This window comes from Ranitomeya imitator, chromosome 1 (genome assembly GCF_032444005.1).
Source record: "Ranitomeya imitator isolate aRanImi1 chromosome 1, aRanImi1.pri, whole genome shotgun sequence".
NCBI lineage: Eukaryota > Metazoa > Chordata > Amphibia > Anura > Dendrobatidae > Ranitomeya > Ranitomeya imitator.
The window spans coordinates 1,189,039,553-1,189,058,364 of NC_091282.1; the positions used below are offsets into that span (position 1 = coordinate 1,189,039,553).

General features: G+C 44.0%; 1 protein-coding gene across 4 annotated transcripts in view; it reads right to left on the reverse strand.

Moving 5' to 3' along the window:
- The window catches only part of EVC (EvC ciliary complex subunit 1), a 122,567-nt gene that overhangs the window by 77,729 nt on the left and 26,026 nt on the right, over window positions 1-18,812 (reverse strand). For all 4 annotated transcript variants that reach the window (XM_069744827.1, XM_069744828.1, XM_069744829.1 and 1 more), the window contains exons 2-4: window positions 5,632-5,757; window positions 3,629-3,712; window positions 1,384-1,616 (exon numbers count right to left, since the gene is read on the reverse strand). In XM_069744827.1, the coding sequence (XP_069600928.1) occupies window positions 1,384-1,616; window positions 3,629-3,712; window positions 5,632-5,757 (443 nt within the window). The remainder of the gene's footprint in view (window positions 1-1,383; window positions 1,617-3,628; window positions 3,713-5,631; window positions 5,758-18,812) is intronic.

The following is an 18,812-nucleotide window of genomic DNA, read 5'->3' on the forward strand; positions in this document are numbered from 1 at the left end:
CAAAGGTGGAACAGGTAGGTATCGGATCCCTCCTCCAACATCCAGCCTGTGTGTCCGAGTCCAAGCACAGCAGGTGTGATGATGTCACTAGATCGTGCCTGCTGCACAGGGTCTCAGTCAACACACTGCACACAGTGGAGCATGGAGGAAGCCGAGTAATTATTATTCTTCATTTTATCAGTTAGCACTTGTAGGGGGGGATTAGGCCTCACAATGCGGAGAGGATTTGGGGGCATCATACTGTTTTGGGGATATAGTCACATCAAACTGTGTAGGGGTGCTAAGTGGCCATCATACTGTGTGGTGGGAATGTGCGGGCTATCAAACTGTCTGTGGGCGGGGGGGACTATGAGGGCATCATACTGTGCGTGAGGACTGTGGCGTATTATCATAATGAGTGTTGGAGCCATCATACTGTGGGGGATCATACATTGTGAGGTGCTGTGGGGGCACTATAATGTGGGAGAGACTAACTGTGGGGGCAGAGTGGGGGTATCAAAGTGTGAGTTGGGGAACAGTGGGGGGCATTAAGGAAGGCTGTCAGTGTAGTAAGATCATACTATGTAGGGAAACTTTAAAAACATCATATAGTTACTGTGGGGGCATCATATTGTGGGAGGGAGTCACTGTGGGGGCTCATTATGTGTGTGAGAGAACTACAAGGGCATCAAAATGTGAGTCGGGAGCTGTGGATGCATCACAACGTGGGAAAGCGGTCACTGTGGGGGCAGGATACTGTGCAGGGTAACTGTAGTGGCATCATACCGTGTGGAGGGTACTTTGAGGGCATCATACAGTTTTTTTAACACCGTTGGGGTATTATACTGTGTTGGGGTCACTATGGCAGCATCATACTATGTTGGAAAACTACAGTATTTGGGCATCATACTTTTGCTGAGGTCACTGTCATGTCACTGAGCGTCTGAAAGTGTACTGCGGAGGAATTCACTGTGGGGTATCATACTGTGTGATGAATGCATTTTTGAGGGTATTATAATCTATCAGTGCAATTAATGGGGTATTTTAGGTGAGATCACTAAGTGGCTTCAATATGGGCAAACACTACCATGTAAGTGTTTCAATACATATCCCTCGCCCAATCTTTAATAAATTGAGGAGGTGTGACCTTCTATGACTGCGCTTATGCCTCTGCCTTATCTGCCTACGCTGAATATTTAATATTTTTATTTTTGGGTGCCCAATCAGGACGTTTGCTATAGCGCCTCCTAATTTCTCTCTTTGCCTCTGTACCAAAGACCAACACCCAATTCTAAAAGTGAAACTTTTTCTTGCCACTGTATTCTCCAGTTCAGTTTTCATTACTTCCAGACACAGACAGGTTCCATTTAAAGGCAAAATTGTTTCATATAGACCGATCTTTACCCGTTACATTGCAGGACTTCTGGGAAGCTGTTAACTCGAGGAAACATTCTCTCGTAGAATCGATCCAGGCTGGTATTCGAGTGTATCGTGGTAGAAGAACTCCCGTCTTCCTTCTCTCCCTGACTCATGGATTCCATACTGCTCTCCGCAAAATCTTCAAAGATCTGGTTGGGTAACCGAGTCCTCTTATAGTTCTCATGCAGCGAAGGATTCGACGCGCCATCGGCAAGAGGCTGGAAGCACAAAGACAACTGAATAAAGGGTTAATACTGTACTTCTTCCATCAACCATTTCTTCCATGGGACTTACGATCATAATGCACAGTAATATTAATATAGAATATAATATTATATATATATATATATATATATATGTATATATATATATATATACACATGAGATGAGATGTGGTTCTGAAATAAACTTCACAGTTTTTTCACCTTTTCAACAATTGGAGTGCTGCCTTCCTTATTGTCTGGTATATATATATATATTTACAGTTGTGCTCAAAAGTTTACATACCCCGGCAGAATTTTTGCTTTCTTGGCCTTTTTTCAGAGAATATGAATGATAACACTAAAACTTTTTCTCCACTCATGGTTAGTGGATGGGTGAAGCCATTTATTGTCTAACTACTGCGTTTACTCTTTTTAAATCATAATGACAACCCAAAACGTCCAAATTACCCTGATCAAAAGTTCACATACCCTGGTGATTTTGGCCCGACAACCTGCCCAGGTATGTAAACTTTTGAGCATGACTGTATCACTCTATTTGCTGGGTGCAGCCGTTATGACACAATCAGAGCTTTTAGATTTAGAATGAAGCAGAGCTGAGAAAGCAAACCCCGCCCATACCAGATCTAACCCCTCCCACACCAAGCTTTCCATGTACAAAGTTCATAGACATTGAATGTGTTTAGTTGCTGGACTAGTCCAGCAATGTTAATCTCTTAGTAATAAATCCTTCACAGTTAGTATACTACAGCACACACTTTGACAAGTGACACATCCCTGGTGTTTTCAGACTACACAGCAAAAAACCTGTTGACAGATTCCCTTTAAATGTGTCTTTGGGGCTCAAAAATACATTTTTGCAATTGGGTTTCATTAAAATTTTTGCACCATTTGGTTTTTATTTCCCTGCGCTTTCAACTTTGAAGTGGTTAAAAAAAACAGATAAAAGAGTTACACGCTCCCTTTTACAGCTCTTGAAGATTACCATAATAATTGGACGGGTGCTATTCGTTGTTTTGACGGATAGCACTTGTCTCCATGTGCACATGTTCGTTTTTTTCCCTCGGACAGTGTCTGTCCAAAGAAAAAAAATTGCAGCATGATCCAATGATCATTGAGTGCATAGGAATCATCAGACTGCACTCAGAAGACATCTGAGTGCAATCCGATTTCTTCACACTGACACAACTGAGAAGATGGAGAATTTTTTGTTTTCCATCTTCTCCTCATTTGAGAGAATTGGATCACACTATGTCCACATTCTGATCAAAGATTGATCGGAGTGCGGTTTGTATAATCAGGCCGGTTCTGTTGGATGATCGACACTACGGCTGTCTACACCTGCCTTTAGAGCCTCTGCTCGAGCTCACTGATGGATTCTCAGCTAACTCATTCTGTACCCAACAAATGGCAGAGCAATACAGAGGCTACATAAGGTAAAAGGTGCAAAATTTTGTGATAAAACCCAATTGCCCCAATTACATGCATTTAAGAAAAATAAAGGTAACAGAACACTACATAAAAATACAAAAAAAAATGAATGAACTAAGTTTTGTCCACTACAGGACTTAGTACACCGCCATGCTCTGCACCCCTCAGGCTTTGTATTAAACATAACACCGTATATAAATATGCATGGAGTGTCCCTTTAAGGATGTAGACCCGATTAAGATTTGTCTAGAGTACATGGTGAACTGTGGTTATCAAAATTATTTTTTCTCAAATAAAACCCTATAGTCAATTTAAATGCAAAATATAAAATCCCTGCCATCTTTTCCTCCGACTCCGATTAGCGATTAGGATAGATATGAATAGCTTTGAATATTAAAACAACCCAGCGCCACAGTGTATTGTTCCCTGCAATAATGCACACTTTATATGTATCTTTACTAGTTGGGGGATTATAAATCATAACAAAAATAAAAAAATAAATAAATGTATTATAAAATATACAATCCCATAGACAGAGGTTGTTTTGCGCCTCCCGAGCCTGGGCTCCGAATACTTACCCTAAATTTTTGATTTATTGGATAAACAACTTTGGCCTTTAATGCGAAAGCGGCAACTCCGTTATTCGACAGCCGGTCACCTTCCTGTTAAAAAAAAAAGAAGAACGGAAAGTCTATTACTTCTAGTCCTCGGTAACGGGAGGGCGACTGGGGGAGGATGGGAGGAGAGTGTGGGTAACAATATTCAGACCATCAACCGCATCAATTTATTTCCCAACACAGCAAATCAATCTCAGAGTAGAAAAGAATATGAATAACCGTTATTTATAGAGATTGCATAAAATATGTGAATGCACCGGCGGGAATGGAAGATAAATAAACCATGAAGCATTATCCAATTATTCACACAAATAAAAGCTAACAGAGCAGAACAGCATTAAGGTGGCGAAAGCTGTTCCTCAATTAATTATTATGCGTCTGATTATCCCCCGTGCTAACCATTAGCGCAAGATTTATGTGGCCACTTCTCGACAAGGTACTCTAAATACCGCTAATGCATGCACATGGCATGCTGTACGCCATTAGAACCTTATAGATGTGGGCTGTAGGTTTTCTCTGGAAGATATAATTAGTTGATAATTTGCGTTATTCCAATTTCATATATCTTATATACGGACTCCCACAGACGTCCAGGGGCAAAGCAGAAGTTTTCATCCTCCGAGGGCTTAGTCGCAGGAGTTGGAAATACATATTTTTTTTTATTTAAACACATGTCTTTGGGGTTATAAAAAATGTTTGCAATTAAAAATGTGCCACCATTCGGCATTTGATACTCTTCACATTGTACTTTGAGGGGATCTGTGGTCATAAATTAGCTAAATGGAGCTCAGAAAAAGAGAGATTAAAGACAAACTCCTTTTCAGATCGTCATATTGAGCTCTCTGACGCATCCTCAGTTAACTCATTCTGAAGCCGGCAATAGACAGTGCACCAGAAGACAAATGGTGCAAAATTGGTTTATGTGATTAACCATACAAATGCCCAGGGTGCCTCAAAATCATTGCAATTCTCATTCTGTTGTGTGAAGAAAGTCGGATATCAAAATCAAATCAAACATCATTTGAATTTGGCTTGGAGGAAGTCAGTGTGACAGTCCCAATAAATTTCAGACACATATTTGCACTGAGAATCACGTAACCAAGATAAGAGTCAGATCTCAAAGTCAGAGGTCAGAGTCAGATCTCAAAGTCAGACGTCAGAGTCAGATGTCAGATCTCAAAGTCAGAGGTCAGAGTCAGATGTCAGATCTCAAAGTCAAAGTCAGAGTCAGATCTCAAAGTCAGAGGTCAGAGTCAGTATCAGATATCAAAGTCAGAGGTCAGAGTCAGATGTCAGATCTCAAAGTCAGAGTCAGATGTCAGATCTCAAAGTCAGAGGTCAGAGTCAGATCTCAAAGTCAGAGGTCAGAGTCAGATTTCAAAGTCAGAGGTCAGAGTCAGATCTCAAAGTCAGAGGTAGGGTCAGATGCCAGAGTCAGATCTCAAAGTCAGAGGTCAAAGTCAGATCTCAAAGTCACAGGTCAGAGTCAGATCTCAAAGTCAGAGGTCAGAGTCAGATCTCAAAGTCAGAGGTCAGATCTAAAAGTCAGAGGTCAAAGGCAGATGTCAGATCTCAAAGTCAGAGGTCAGAGTCAGATGTCAGATTTCAAAGTCAGAGGTCAGAGTCAGATTTCAAAGTCAGAGGTCAGAGTCAGATCTCAAAGTCAGAGGTCAGAGTCAGATGTCAGATCTCAAAGTCAAAGGTCAAAGGCAGATGTTAGAGTTAAATATCAAACACAGATCTCAAAGTCAGACTCAGATGTCAGAATCAGATGTTAAAGTCAGATGTCAAAGTTACATATCAACGTCAGATGTAAAAGATGTCAAATTTCATATTCAAATGTCAAAAGCACATGTCAGATGGGGTATTTAGCCTCAAACTGTCATTATTCTGAGATTTGACTTTGATATCTGATCATGTCCTTAAATGGACACTGAAAAAGCCACACCACGGTAATGACTTACCTCCTGTAGGGGCTGCAGTCTGATGTCTTTCACTTTCATCTTCTTCTTGGCTTTAGAGGCCACATCATGGGTGTCCTGGATAACATCAGGCTTGTTGTTCTCCTGAATAACAACTTTTTCCTTTTCCTGCAACAAAAAAAAATAAGTCCAGTGTAAAAATGTTCATTCCTGTAGAGATGAAACTGCGGCCACGATGACCCACAGAGCATAGAAAACTTTATCTAAGTGACATAACTGCTCAAATGCGGACGGCTTAATCTGTGATCTGTATATTATCATCACAGATAGCACAGATAGCAGGCAGATGTATGGAGTGGGCAATCTCGGGGAGCTGATGAGTAACAAGGCAGTCAAGGTGCTCCTATCTCAAACCTTCTATCAAGCCCATCTAGTGTAAAAAACATGCAATCAATGTCCTCTGATTCAAGTCCACTACGAGAACAAAGAAATAAATGAAAAAAGTTAAATAAATATAAAGTTTTAAAGATCACCCAACTTATTCCACTTGGAAAATAAAGAGAAAATATTAGGAACTGCATTTGTAAAAATCTGATTAAAATATAAAAATATTATGCTAAGTGCCAAAAAGAACAAAAGTTAAACTACAGAATTGCTTTTTATTGGTCTCTGCTTTTCCCCAAAAAATGCAATATAAAATACTCTAAAATGGTACAAATGAAAATTATAGCTTCACATGAGAAAAAAACAAACCCTCACATAACTCCATTAATAGAAAAACAAAATAAAAATGGGTCACTCACGCACTGAGAAATCTAAACCGTTGTGGGGGTGTGTGTTCTTTTTCTGCTGTATTGCTGTCTGCCTATGATTGGCCAGCATCATACAGGGAAAAGAGGTACACGCCCCCAGCGAAGATGAACTGATAACACTTAACTGGACTTAACAAAAGTTAACTCATTAGGTGCCAAATACTTTGACTGCTAATATCTTCGCAACAGAAATGCAAAAAAAAACCAAACACGTTTTATTCTGCTCTTCACAATCAACATAAAAAATATGGTGAAAAGTAATCTTCAAAATATCAACAGTAAGGGCTCTTCCCACTTGTGATGTAATCGGACAAGTGCAATCTGATAAAAAAAATCGGATTGCGCTTGGCAGAATGTAAACCTATAGGGCAACTCATAGCTTTGATTATTTTCTTTTGCTGAATTAGCATGTGAAAAACAATCATAGAATGCTGCAACTACATCATGAATTGGATCAGACTCATCCATCTAAGTCGATGGGTGCGTGTGAAACATCGCACTGCACTCGGATATCACCCGCATGCATGCATTGCGATTCCTGTTGACGTTGGCAGCAGAGGAGATGGAGAAATTATTTTCCCAATCTCCTCCGCACCTGTGCTATGATTCTCTCATGCCAGAGGATTGGAGCACAAAGCACTGACACCTGGCTTCTGCTTGCAGCAGAGCAGGAGCCGAGTGTCATTAGAATATTACATCTGAGGCTCTCGCATCAGATGGGCTATGCTAGTGTGTCTCTGGCCTTATTCTGATTTTACACAGCTGAAGCTTTTGTTCCTCCGCACTTTAAAATGGCTGTCCAGGTTTTTGATGAAAGGCTTCAGAATGTAAGTGACTGCAGACAATTGAATCCTCATAGTGCGCGGTTAGCACGCTGTCAGGATTCTCCGGTACTGAGAGCAACACTGGGCGGTCATATGACAACTGAATTGAGGGAGGCCACGCATATCTATTTGTACGGTAGCCTTGCTGCTGGCAAGAGGGTTACTGCAGACTTTTATCTCAAACCTGGACAACTCTTTAGGCCGTGTTCGCATGTCCAGTAGTGATCAGTTAGAACGGATCCAGCAGCAATCCGTTGGAGAAAAAAGTTGTGCAGAAAAAACTTTTTAGTCCTTATCTAAATAACTGTTCTCTGCTGGATCAGTTTTTTTTTTAACATTGAAGTCTATGCAAACCTGATCCACTAATCAGCTATACGGTTTTCTTTCATTCGTAGTCGATCTGACTTGCTTACTGGATTCAGTAAGCAAAAAAGGATCCACTACTGGATTCAGTAAGCAAAAAAGGATCCACTACTGGATTTAGTAAGAAAAAATGCATTTGTTACAAATTTAGGAAAAATGGATGACTAATTCATGGATCTGTTTTCGATAGACTTCAAAGTTTAACCCCTTAATGACCGCCAATACGCCTTTTAACTGACCTTACATATAAGAGAATAGCCTCCCCATACAGGTAACAATCCAGCATCTGTCGGTTGTGCACTATAGCTGACAGCTTTCTGCATCAGCCATGATCAGTGTTTGCACTGTCCAAATCTGTTTAACCCCTTAGATGCTGCTGTAAATAGTGACTACATCATTATATATGGTTAACAGAGTGTGGGGGCTTCCTCTTTATCCCAATTGGCGCCCTCAGATCTTGATTTTGTGGTCCTGATGTTTGCGGTGGCAATTCATGACCAAATAGCGGCCTTAGAGTCTGTCGGCTGTTGTAACCTGTTCAGAAGTTACCGACATTTAGGTGGTAAAAATGCACATTTTCATTTCTGTCATACCACTTTGCATTAATTCCTGTAAAGTACCTGAAGGGTTAATAAACTACCTGACTGCAGTTTTCAATATGTCAGGGGGTGCTGTTTTTAAAATGGTATCATGTTTGGGGATTTCTCAATATATGAGACCCCTAAAGTCACTTCAAACATGGAGAGTTCCCTAAAAAAATAAATGTGGTAAATTTCCTTGAAAAAATGAAAAATTGCAGCTACAATTTTAAACCTCCTAAAATGCTAAAAAAATAAAATAACATTTTACAAATGGTGCTGATGTAAAGCAGACATGTGGGAAATGTTATTTATTAATGCTTTGCTGTTGTATGACTATCTGGATTAAAGGGATAATCATTCAAATTTTGAAAATTGCTAATTTTTTAACATTTTTCTCAAATTTTTGATATTTTTTATAAATAAACACAAAACATATTGACCTAACTTTACCATTATCATAAAGTATAATGTGTCACGAAAAAACAGTCTCAAAATCACTGTGATTTGTTGAAGCTTTGCAGAGTTATTACCACATAAAGTGACACTGGTCAGATTTCAAAAATTTGGCTCCGTCACTAAGGGGTTAAAAAAAATCTGCTGCTGTTTGTTTTTTGAAAACACCCATGGAGTCAAAATCGTCAATATACATCAACGTTACAAAATTCTGTGAAACAACTGAGGGTTCAAGGTGATAAATTCCTTGAGGGGTGTAGTTTCCAAAATGGGGTCACTGGTGGTTCTTCTCCACTGTTTAGGCACATCAAGGGCTCTGCAAACACAATATGGTGCAGACAAACCCATCCATCAAAGTCTGTGCTCAAAAATGTCGCTCTTTTCATTTGGAGCTCGGCAGTGTGCCCAAACAGTAGTTTCCCCCCACAAACGGGGTATCAATGTACTCAGGAGAAATTGCACAACACATTTTGGTGTCCTTTTTCTTCTATATTACCCATGTGAAAATGAAAAATTTGGTCTTGCCCACGTTCTAGAGGTAAGAGTCTGACTGATTAATTGAGTCTGTGGTCAGGACTGGAGTCTTTCATAAAGGTGACTATGTAAGACTGATGTCTTTAGTGCAGGTAACGAGTTGATAAGAAGCATCTAACTGATCGGTAGGAGCCAGAACTCTTAATGGTTGGTAGGGGATCAAATACTTATTTCTCACTGCAAAATGCAAATATATTTATGTAATTTATACAATGTGATTTTCTGGATTTTATTTTTGATATTCTATCTCTCGATATTAAAATTAACCTACCCTTAAAATTATAGACTGTTCATGTCTTTGTCAGTGGGCAAACTTACAAAATCAGCAAGGGATCAAATAATTATTTCCTTCACTGTATGGAGTGCCCCAGAGAAATTGCACAACAAATGTTTGGTCTATTTTCTCCTGTTACTATTGTGAAATTGAAAAATTTGAGGCTATACCAACATTTTTGTGGAACAATTTAATAATTTAATTTTTTTCCTTCCACATTGCTTTAGAGTCTTGTAAAGCAGGGGTCCCCAACTCCAGTCCTCAAGGCCCACCAACAGGTCATGTTTTCAGGATTTCCTTTGCATTGCACAGGTGATGCAATTATTACCTGGCAAGACTAAGGAAATCCTGAAAACATGACATGTTGGTGGGCCTTGAGGACTGGAGTTGGGGACCCCTGTTGTAAAGCACCTAAATGGTTAATACATTTATTGACTGTGGTTTTGAGCACCTTGAGGGAAGAGTTTTTAGAATGGTGTCACTTTTGCATATTTTCTGTCACATAGGCCCCTTCAATGACAGATTTTGGAAATTTGTGGATAAAATCCACGCTGCTGACTGAATTAAAAAACTTGATAAAAGATGATGGTTTATTCTCAATGCGTTTCAAAGTCCTACATGACTTCTTCCTCAGGAGACATTTCATCTCCTGAGGAAGAAGTCATATAGGACTTTGAAACACGTTGAGAATAAACCACCATCTTTTATCTCCAAGACGTCTAGTTTTTGATGCATTCAGCAGCGTGGATTTTATCCACAAATTTCCAAAATCTATAATTTCTGGAGTGGTTGCCTGCTGACCCCGTGGATCTGCTGCAGCTGATAAGTTGATCGTATTTACATGTCCTAATTATTATTATTATACATTTATATAGCGCCATTTATTCCATGGTGCTTTACATGTTAGAAGGGGCAAATATTGACAAATACAAAAAACATAAGCAATACAGGCAACACACAAGTAAAGAAGTTAAAAGGACCCTGCCCGCGAGGGGTCACAGTCTACAGGGGATGGGTGAGGATACACTAGGAGAAGGTGGAGTTGGTTGTGCGGCGGTTCAGTGGGTTGAGGATCACTGCAAGCTGTAGGCTTGTCGGAAGAGGTAGGTCTTCAGGTTCTTTTTGAAGGTTTCCATGGTAAGCGAGACTCTGATGTGTTGGGGTAGAAAGTTCCAGAGCATGGGGGAAGCACGGCAGAAATCTTGTATCCGATTGTTGGAAGAAGAGATAAGAGGGGAGTAGAGAAGGAGGTCTTGTGAGGATCGGAGGTTGCGTGTAGGTAAGTACCGGGAGACCATGTCACAGATGTATGGAGGAAACAGGTTGTGGATGGCTTTGTATGTCATACTCAGGGGCGCCACTATCATGGGGCAACTTGAGCCATTTGCTTCAGGCAGCAGTCATCACTTAAAGACAGGGGGCGGGAGAGCGGCAGTCAGAACACCTGGTGCCGACTCTCCATAATCCCTGACATTTGCTGAGAGTCACTAGTGCGGTGCGCGCGCCCCTGCTCACAACCCACAACCTAACCATTAGGTTAGTAACAACCCACGGTGTGCAATATCAGCCGGTCATCCCTGCACCCGCAGAGCAGCACACCACATATTGGCTGCTCTGTGAAAAAAGGACCTGTGATGAGGTCACAGGAGGGGAGAAGTCAGGGGGTCACATGATTGGGACCTTTATGGATTGCAGGACTCTGCTGTGCTGGTTGCCATGGTAAGCTGCCTTATGTGTGGGGTCAGGATGGGTTTACAGTGTGGATGTAGCAGAGCCGTGTGTGTACGAGGTGTACGGAGCGGAGCTGAATGTGTACGAGGTGTACGGAGCGGAGCCGTGTGTGTACGAGGTGTACGGAGCGGAGTCGTGTGTGTACGAGGTGTACGGAGCGGAGCTACATGTGTACGAGGTGTATGGAGCGGAGTCACGTGTGTACGAAGTGTGCGGAGCCGCGTGTGTACGAAGTGTACAGAGCAGAGCCGCGTGTGTACGAGGTGTACGGAGCGGAGCCGCGTGTGTATGAGGTGTACGGAGCGGAGCCGCGTGTGTATGAGGTGTACGGAGCGGAGCCGCGTGTATGAGGTGTACGGAGTGGAGCCGCATGTGTATGAGGTGTACGGAGCGGAGCCGCGTGTGTATGAGGTGTACGGAGCGGAGCCGCATGTGTATGAGGTGTACGGAGCGGAGCCGCGTGTATGAGGTGTACGGAGTGGAGCCGCATGTGTATGAGGTGTACGGAGAGGAGCCGCGTGTGTATGAGGTGTACGGAGCGGAGCCGCATGTGTATGAGGTGTACGGAGCGGAGCCGCGTGCATGAGGTGTACGGAGTGGAGCCGCGTGTGTATGAGGTGTACGGAGCGGAGCCGCGTGTGTATGAGGTGTACGGAGCGGAGCTGCATGTGTATGAGGTGTACGGAGCGGAGCCGCGTGTATGAGGTGTACGGAGTGGAGCCGCGTGTGTATGAGGTGTACGGAGCGGAGCCGCGTGTGTATGAGGTGTACGGAGCGGAGCTGCATGTGTATGAGGTGTACGGAGCGGAGACGGGTGTGTATGAGGTGTATGGAGCGGAGCCAGGTGTGTATGAGGTGTATGGAGCAGAGTCGGGTGTGTGCGAGGTGTATGGAGCGGAGCTGCGTGAGTACAGAGTGGAGCAGTGTGTGTAAGGTCTACCGAGTGCAGCCGTAACTATGTGTAGCCATTATACAGTATGGAGCATCATGTGGGCCCATTATACAGTATGGAGCATCATGTGGGCCTATTATACAGTATGGAGCATCATGTGTGGCCATTATACAGTATGGAGCATCATGTGTGGCCATTATACAGTATGGAGCATCATGTGTGGCCATTATACAGTATGGAGCATCATGTGTGGCCATTATACAGTATGGAGCATCATGTGGGCCTATTATACAGTATGGAGCATCATGTGTGGCCATTATACAGTATGGAGCATCATGTGTGGCCATTATACAGTATGGAGCATCATGTGGGCCTATTATACAGTATGGAGCATCATGTGTGGCCATTATACAGTATGGAGCATCATGTGTGGCCATTATACAGTATGGAGCATCATGTGTGGCCATTATACAGTATGGAGCATCATGTGGGGCTCATTATACTTTCAACTACAGAAAATTCTCCTTCACTTTTCAGTGCAGTCTGTGACCCATTGATTTTGCTGGTGACTGCAATGATACAGGTTGGGAGTTCAAATCCCACTGAGATCAATCTTCAAGAAAAGAGAAGAAGGAGTTATTTAAATACATTTTCATATGTACAGAACAGAGAGACGCCAACCACGTCCCCCAGAAAAATGGGAGGAAAAATGTAGCAGTGAAGACTGCAGGAAACACACTGCAGATCGAGTTGGGACATAGCTCTGATCTCGTAGGACAGCTCCCCAAAATCAGGCCTGGATCTGAAACTTGTGGGAGCTATGGATTTACTATTCTAAGGGCAAAGGCAAAAAAATAACACAGCGTAAGGGAGCCAAGAGGTCGTGTTGTAGAGAGTAAGCTCTTATGGTCAGCGGGGTCCTCTCTCTCTCTCTCCTGTAAAGTGTAAGCTCTTATGGTCAGAGTGGTCCTCTCTCTCTTCTGTAGAGTGTAAGCTCTTATGGTCAGAGTGGTCCTCTCTCTCTTCTGTAGAGTGTAAGCTCTTATGGTCAGCGGGGTCCTCTCTCTCCTGTAGAGTGTAAGCTCTTATGGTCAGTGGGGTCCTCTCTCTCCTCTGTGAAGTGTAAGCTCTTATGGTCAGCGGGGTCCTCTCTCTCTTATAGAGTGTAAGCTCTTATGGTCAGTGAGGTCCTCTTTCTCTCCTGTAGAGTGTTAGCTCTAATGGTCAGCGAGTCTTCTCGCTCTCCTGTAGAGTGTAAGCTCTTATGGTCAGTGGGGTCCTCTCTCTTCTGTAGCGTGTAAGCTCTTATGGTCAGCGGGGTCCTCTCCTTCTCTCCTGTAGAGTGTAAGCTCTTATGGTCAGTGGGGTCCTCTCTTTGTCTCCTATAGAGTGTAAGCTCTTATGGTCAAAGTGGTCCTCTCTCTCTTCTGTACAGGGTAAGCTCTTATGGTCAGTGGGGTCCTCTATCTTCTCTGTAGAGTGTAGGTTCTAATGGTCAGTGGGGTCCTCTCTTTGTCTACTGTAGAGTGCAAGCTCTTATGGTCAGTGGGGTCCTCGCTCTTCTGTAGAGTGTTAGCTCTTATGGTCAGCGGGGTCCTCTCTTTCTGTCCTGTAGCGTGTAAGCTCTTATGATCAGCGGGGTCCTCTCTTTCTCTCCTGTAGAGTGTAAGCACTTATGGTCAGTGGGGTCCTCTCTTTGTCCCCTGTACAGTGTAAGCTCTTATGGTGAGCGGGGTCCTCTGTCTTCTGTAGAGTGTAAGCTCTTATGGTCAGAGGGGTCCTCTCTTTCTCTCCTGTAGAGTGTAAGCTCTTATGGTCAGCGGGGTCCTCTCTTAGTCTCCAGTAGAGTGTAAGCTCTTATGGTCAGTGAGGTCCTCTCTCTCCTGTAGAGTGTAAGCTCTTATGGTCAGCGGGGTCCTCTCTCTCCTGTAGAGTGTAAGCTCTTATGGTCAGCGGGGTCCTCTCTCTCTCCTGTAGAGTGTAAGCTCTTATGGTCAGTGGGGTCCTCTCTCTCTCTCTTCTGTAGAGTGTAAGCACTTATGGTCAGTGAGGTCCTCCCTCTCCTGTAGAGTGTAAGCTCTTATGGTCAGTGGGGTCCTCTCTCTCTCCTGTAGAGTGTAAGCTCTTATGGTCAGTGGGGTCCTCTCTCTCCTGTAGAGTGTAAGCTCTTATGGTCAGTGGGGTCCTCTCTCTCTCCTGTAGAGTGTAAGCTCTTATGGTCAGTGGGGTCCTCTCTCTCCTGTAGAGTGTAAGCTCTTATGGTCAGTGGGGTCCTCTCTCTCCTGTAGAGTGTAAGCTCTTATGGTCAGCGGGGTCCTCTCTCTCTCTCCTGTAGAGTGTAAGCTCTTATGGTCAGTGGGGTCCTCTCTCTCCTGTAGAGTGTAAGCTCTTATGGTCAGTGAGGGCCTCTCTCTCCTGTAGAGTGTAAGCTCTTATCGTCAGTGGGGTCATCTCTCTCTCCTGTAGAGTGTAAGCTCTTATGGTCAGTGGGGTCCTCTCTCTCCTGTAGAGTGTAAGCTCTTATGGTCAGTGGGGTCCTCTCTCTCCTTTGTGAAGTGTAAGCTCTTATGGTCAGCGGGGTCCTCTCTCTCTTATAGAGTGTAAGCTCTTATGGTCAGTGAGGTCCTCTTTCTCTCCTGTAGAGTGTAAGCTCTAATGGTCAGCGAGTCTTCTCGCTCTCCTGTAGAGTGTAAGCTCTTATGGTCAGTGGGGTCCTCTCTCTTCTGTAGAGTGTAAGCTCTTATGGTCATCGGGGTCCTCTCCTTCTCTCCTGTAGAGTGTAAGCTCTTATGGTCAGTGGGGTCCTCTCTTTGTCTCCTATAGAGTGTAAGCTCTTATGGTCAGAGTGGTCCTCTCTCTCTTCTGTACAGGGTAAGCTCTTATGGTCAGTGGGGTCCACTATCTTCTCTGTAGAGTGTAGGTTCTAATGGTCAGTGGGGTCTTCTCTTTGTCTACTGTAGAGTGCAAGCTCTTATGGTCAGTGGGGTCCTCGCTCTTCTGTAGAGTGTTAGCTCTTATGGTCAGCGGGGTCCTCTCTTTCTGTCCTGTAGCGTGTAAGCTCTTATGGTCAGCGGGGTCCTCTCTTTCTCTCCTGTAGAGTGTAAGCACTTATGGTCAGTGGGGTCCTCTCTTTGTCCCCAGTACAGTGTAAGCTCTTATGGTGAGCGGGGTCCTCTGTCTTCTGTAGAGTGTAAGCTCTTATGGTCAGAGGGGTCCTCTCTTTCTCTCCTGTAGAGTGTAAGCTCTTATGGTCAGCGGGGTCCTCTCTTTGTCTCCAGTAGAGTGTAAGCTCTTATGGTCAGTGAGGTCCTCTCTCTCCTGTAGAGTGTAAGCTCTTATGGTCAGCGGGGTCCTCTCTCTCCTGTAGAGTGTAAGCTCTTATGGTCAGCGGGGTCCTCTCTCTCTCCTGTAGAGTGTAAGCTCTTAGGGTCAGCGGGGTCCTCTCTTTCTCTCCTGTAGAGTGTAAGCTCTTATGGTCAGTGGGGTCCTCTCTTTGTCTCCAGTAGAGTGTAAGCTCTTATGGTCAGTGAGGTCCTCTCTCTCATGTAGAGTGTAAGCTCTTATGGTCAGCGGGGTCCTCTCTCTCTCTCTTCTGTAGAGTGTAAGCACTTATGGTCAGTGAGGTCCTCCCTCTCCTGTAGAGTGTAAGCTCTTATGGTCAGTGGGGTCCTCTCTCTCTCCTGTAGAGTGTAAGCTCTTATGGTCAGTGGGGTCCTCTCTCTCCTGTAGAGTGTAAGCTCTTATGGTCAGTGGGGTCCTCTCTCTCTCTCCTGTAGAGTGTAAGCTCTTATGGTCAGTGGGGTCCTCTCTCTCCTGTAGAGTGTAAGCTCTTATGGTCAGTGGGGTCCTCTCTCTCTCCTGTAGAGTGTAAGCTCTTATGGTCAGCGGGGTCCTCTCTCTCTCTCCTGTAGAGTGTAAGCTCTTATGGTCAGTGGGGTCCTCTCTCTCCTGTAGAGTGTAAGCTCTTATGGTCAGTGAGGGCCTCTCTCTCCTGTAGAGTGTAAGCTCTTATCGTCAGTGGGGTCCTCTCTCTCTCCTGTAGAGTGTAAGCTCTTATGGTCAGTGGGGTCCTCTCTCTCTCCTGTAGAGTGTAAGCTCTTATGGTCAGTGGGGTCCTCTCTCTCTCCTGTAGAGTGTAAGCTCTTATGGTCAGTGGGGTCCTCTCTCTCCTGTAGAGTGTAAGCTCTTATCGTCAGTGGGGTCCTCTCTCTCCTGTAGAGTGTAAGCTCTTATGGTAAGCAGGGTCCTCTCTCTCTCCTGTAGAGTGTAAGCTCTTATGGTCAGTGGGGTCCTCTCTCTCTCCTGTAGAGTGTAAGCTCTTATGATCAGCGGGGTCCTCTCTCTCTCCTGTAGAGTGTAAGCTCTTATGGTCAGCAGGGTCCTCTCTCTTCTGCAGAGTCTAAGCTCTTGTGGTCGGCGGGGTCCTCTCTCTCCTGTAGAGTGTAAGCTCTTATGGTCAGCGGGGTCCTCTCTCACCTGTAGAGTGTAAGCTCTTATGGTCAGCGGGGTCCTCTCTCTCTCTCTCTCTTGTACAAAGTAAGATCTTATGGTCATCAGGTTCCTTTCTCTCTCTCTCCTCTTCCCCATGTGTATATTATGAGAAATAACAAGCTTTCCAGTTTTCAGATACAAGCGAAGCCAGAAAAACCTAATGTCAAAAGATCCGCTCATCTCTGGAAGCTGTAGACAAGAAAGACATTTAGACTTCATTACTGGCAAAAAAATTAATATGACTACCTGTTTCCAGTCCTACAAAAATGTCACTTGTGACCAGTATCCCGCCGTTTCTTCGAAGTCTGCGAGTTGCAGGTTGGTGAAGGACAAAGTTAAGCTGACACTTAGTTAAATGTGACATTTCCAGAAGTGTCCTCATTTATCGTCACCTCTCTGCTGCCTTGTGCAGCCCTGTCCCTCTTTAATCTTCTCAATTCCTCACTACCAGCGGCCACTTGATCTCCGTCACTGGGCTCCCACATGTTGTTACTCTCACTAATCTCTGCACAGTAACAGGGAACCATTCAGCCTCCTATATGCTCAAATAGAAGCTCGGCTCTGATATGTTCTATGCTGGATAAAAGGTTTATCAGCAGCAGCAATAGAGGCGATTGGTTCAGCACTGAGGATGTTATTGACTGCACTAAGGATGGGGAGAATTGTCCAGAATCAAAATTTTTTTTAAATTATTTCTGAAAATTGCACCACACCTTTTGGGAAGCTGGACAAATAGACCAACCAAGCAGTTTCTTACATTTTTTCAGCTCCGAAGGAAGCCCTTGCGCTCTTAGAGTACATTATTCTAATAGATAGGTTTCTCTTTGGGTAACCACACATCAAAAATAATAACCAGCAAGGTTTTAAACTGTTATTGTGCCATAGGGTTGCTCCCTAGATGAAGCTGTTCTTGCGAAACGCGCGTTGGGTACAGTGGGATATCACCTTCTGACATTGATGCTGCACTACTGGAGCAAGGTAAATAGATAATGGACATAACTGTGATATGATCCCTTCTGTATCATTTATAGAGATGGGTGTCTTACTGCTATTTTTTTATATTTACTCACTGTAATGAACGCTTGATGCTGATTTACTAAATTTTATTATACTAGATGGTGGCCCGATTCTAACGCATCGGGTATTCTAGAATATGTATAGTAGTATATAGCACAGCCCACGCAGTATATAACACAGCCCATGCCGTATATAACACAGCCCATGTAGTATTTGTGACGCCCAAGAGACCGGGGTACCCAGCACCGGACCAATGGGGTCTGTCTCTTGAGGGGGATGTCACGGGTGGCTTGACCCGGTGCTGTGGCCTCAGGCAATGCACAGTGTAAAGGGTATCGTGAGGGAACAGGCACTTACTTGATCAGCAGCAGGTTCTGCCAGCGGTGACGATCTCGATCCTGGATAGATGGCTATTGTCCAAATGAAAGACTGAGGCACTGAAACGTTTAACCAGTTTACTTTAACAAAAAAGGATTTACAACCAGTCCTGTCACCGGAGTCTGTATGGGAACTCTGAGTTACTTTGACCCTGCCGGGGTCTTCGCCTCTTATTGTACGCAATATCTGTGTGGCCCTGCTGCTGTATGTGAACTGGCTGCCGGCCCAATCTGTCCCCTCCGGGTCCTGGTTCGACGGGCAACCCGAGTCCTTTTATCGGCTTACCCCCTCCAGGAGTACCGCTGAACTCTGTGTCTGTTGCTGCGTCCGACCCTAGTGAAGCTGATATCACCTCATGTTTTTCCGGTTGCTGTATTATATGTAATGAATACAGCCACGGATCCGGTATCCGTCTTTGCGCCTGTTCTGGGTAGTGATTAATGCTACCCGGTTCTCACAATGTCCTTTTTCTCTATCCCTCTTCTCCTCAGGCCAGTGATTTAGGCCTGGTAACAGTCACAGGGCTGTTAGAGATTCAACTGTATGACCTCTCACTTTCAGCTCCTTAGCCCAACTGCCAGTTCTTCTCTCAGACCAGAATGGATCAAGGGGAGTCTCTGGAGCTCCCCCTTCTGGCCGGAGGTGGTAGTGCAGTCTTGCTATTTTAGTATTTGCATTTACTGTCAGTAACTATTTTTGTGGCAAATACCCCTAGGGGTGCCACATTCCCCCTTAGTTAAGAACAGTACTCCGGGACTGTGGGACAATAACATTTTGAAATAACAATTAATATGTACAGAGTCTTAAAAATGAAAAGTTACAAAAACCACTCGAGGAAACAAAAATATAGTTCTGTACAAAGTCACTTCAAAT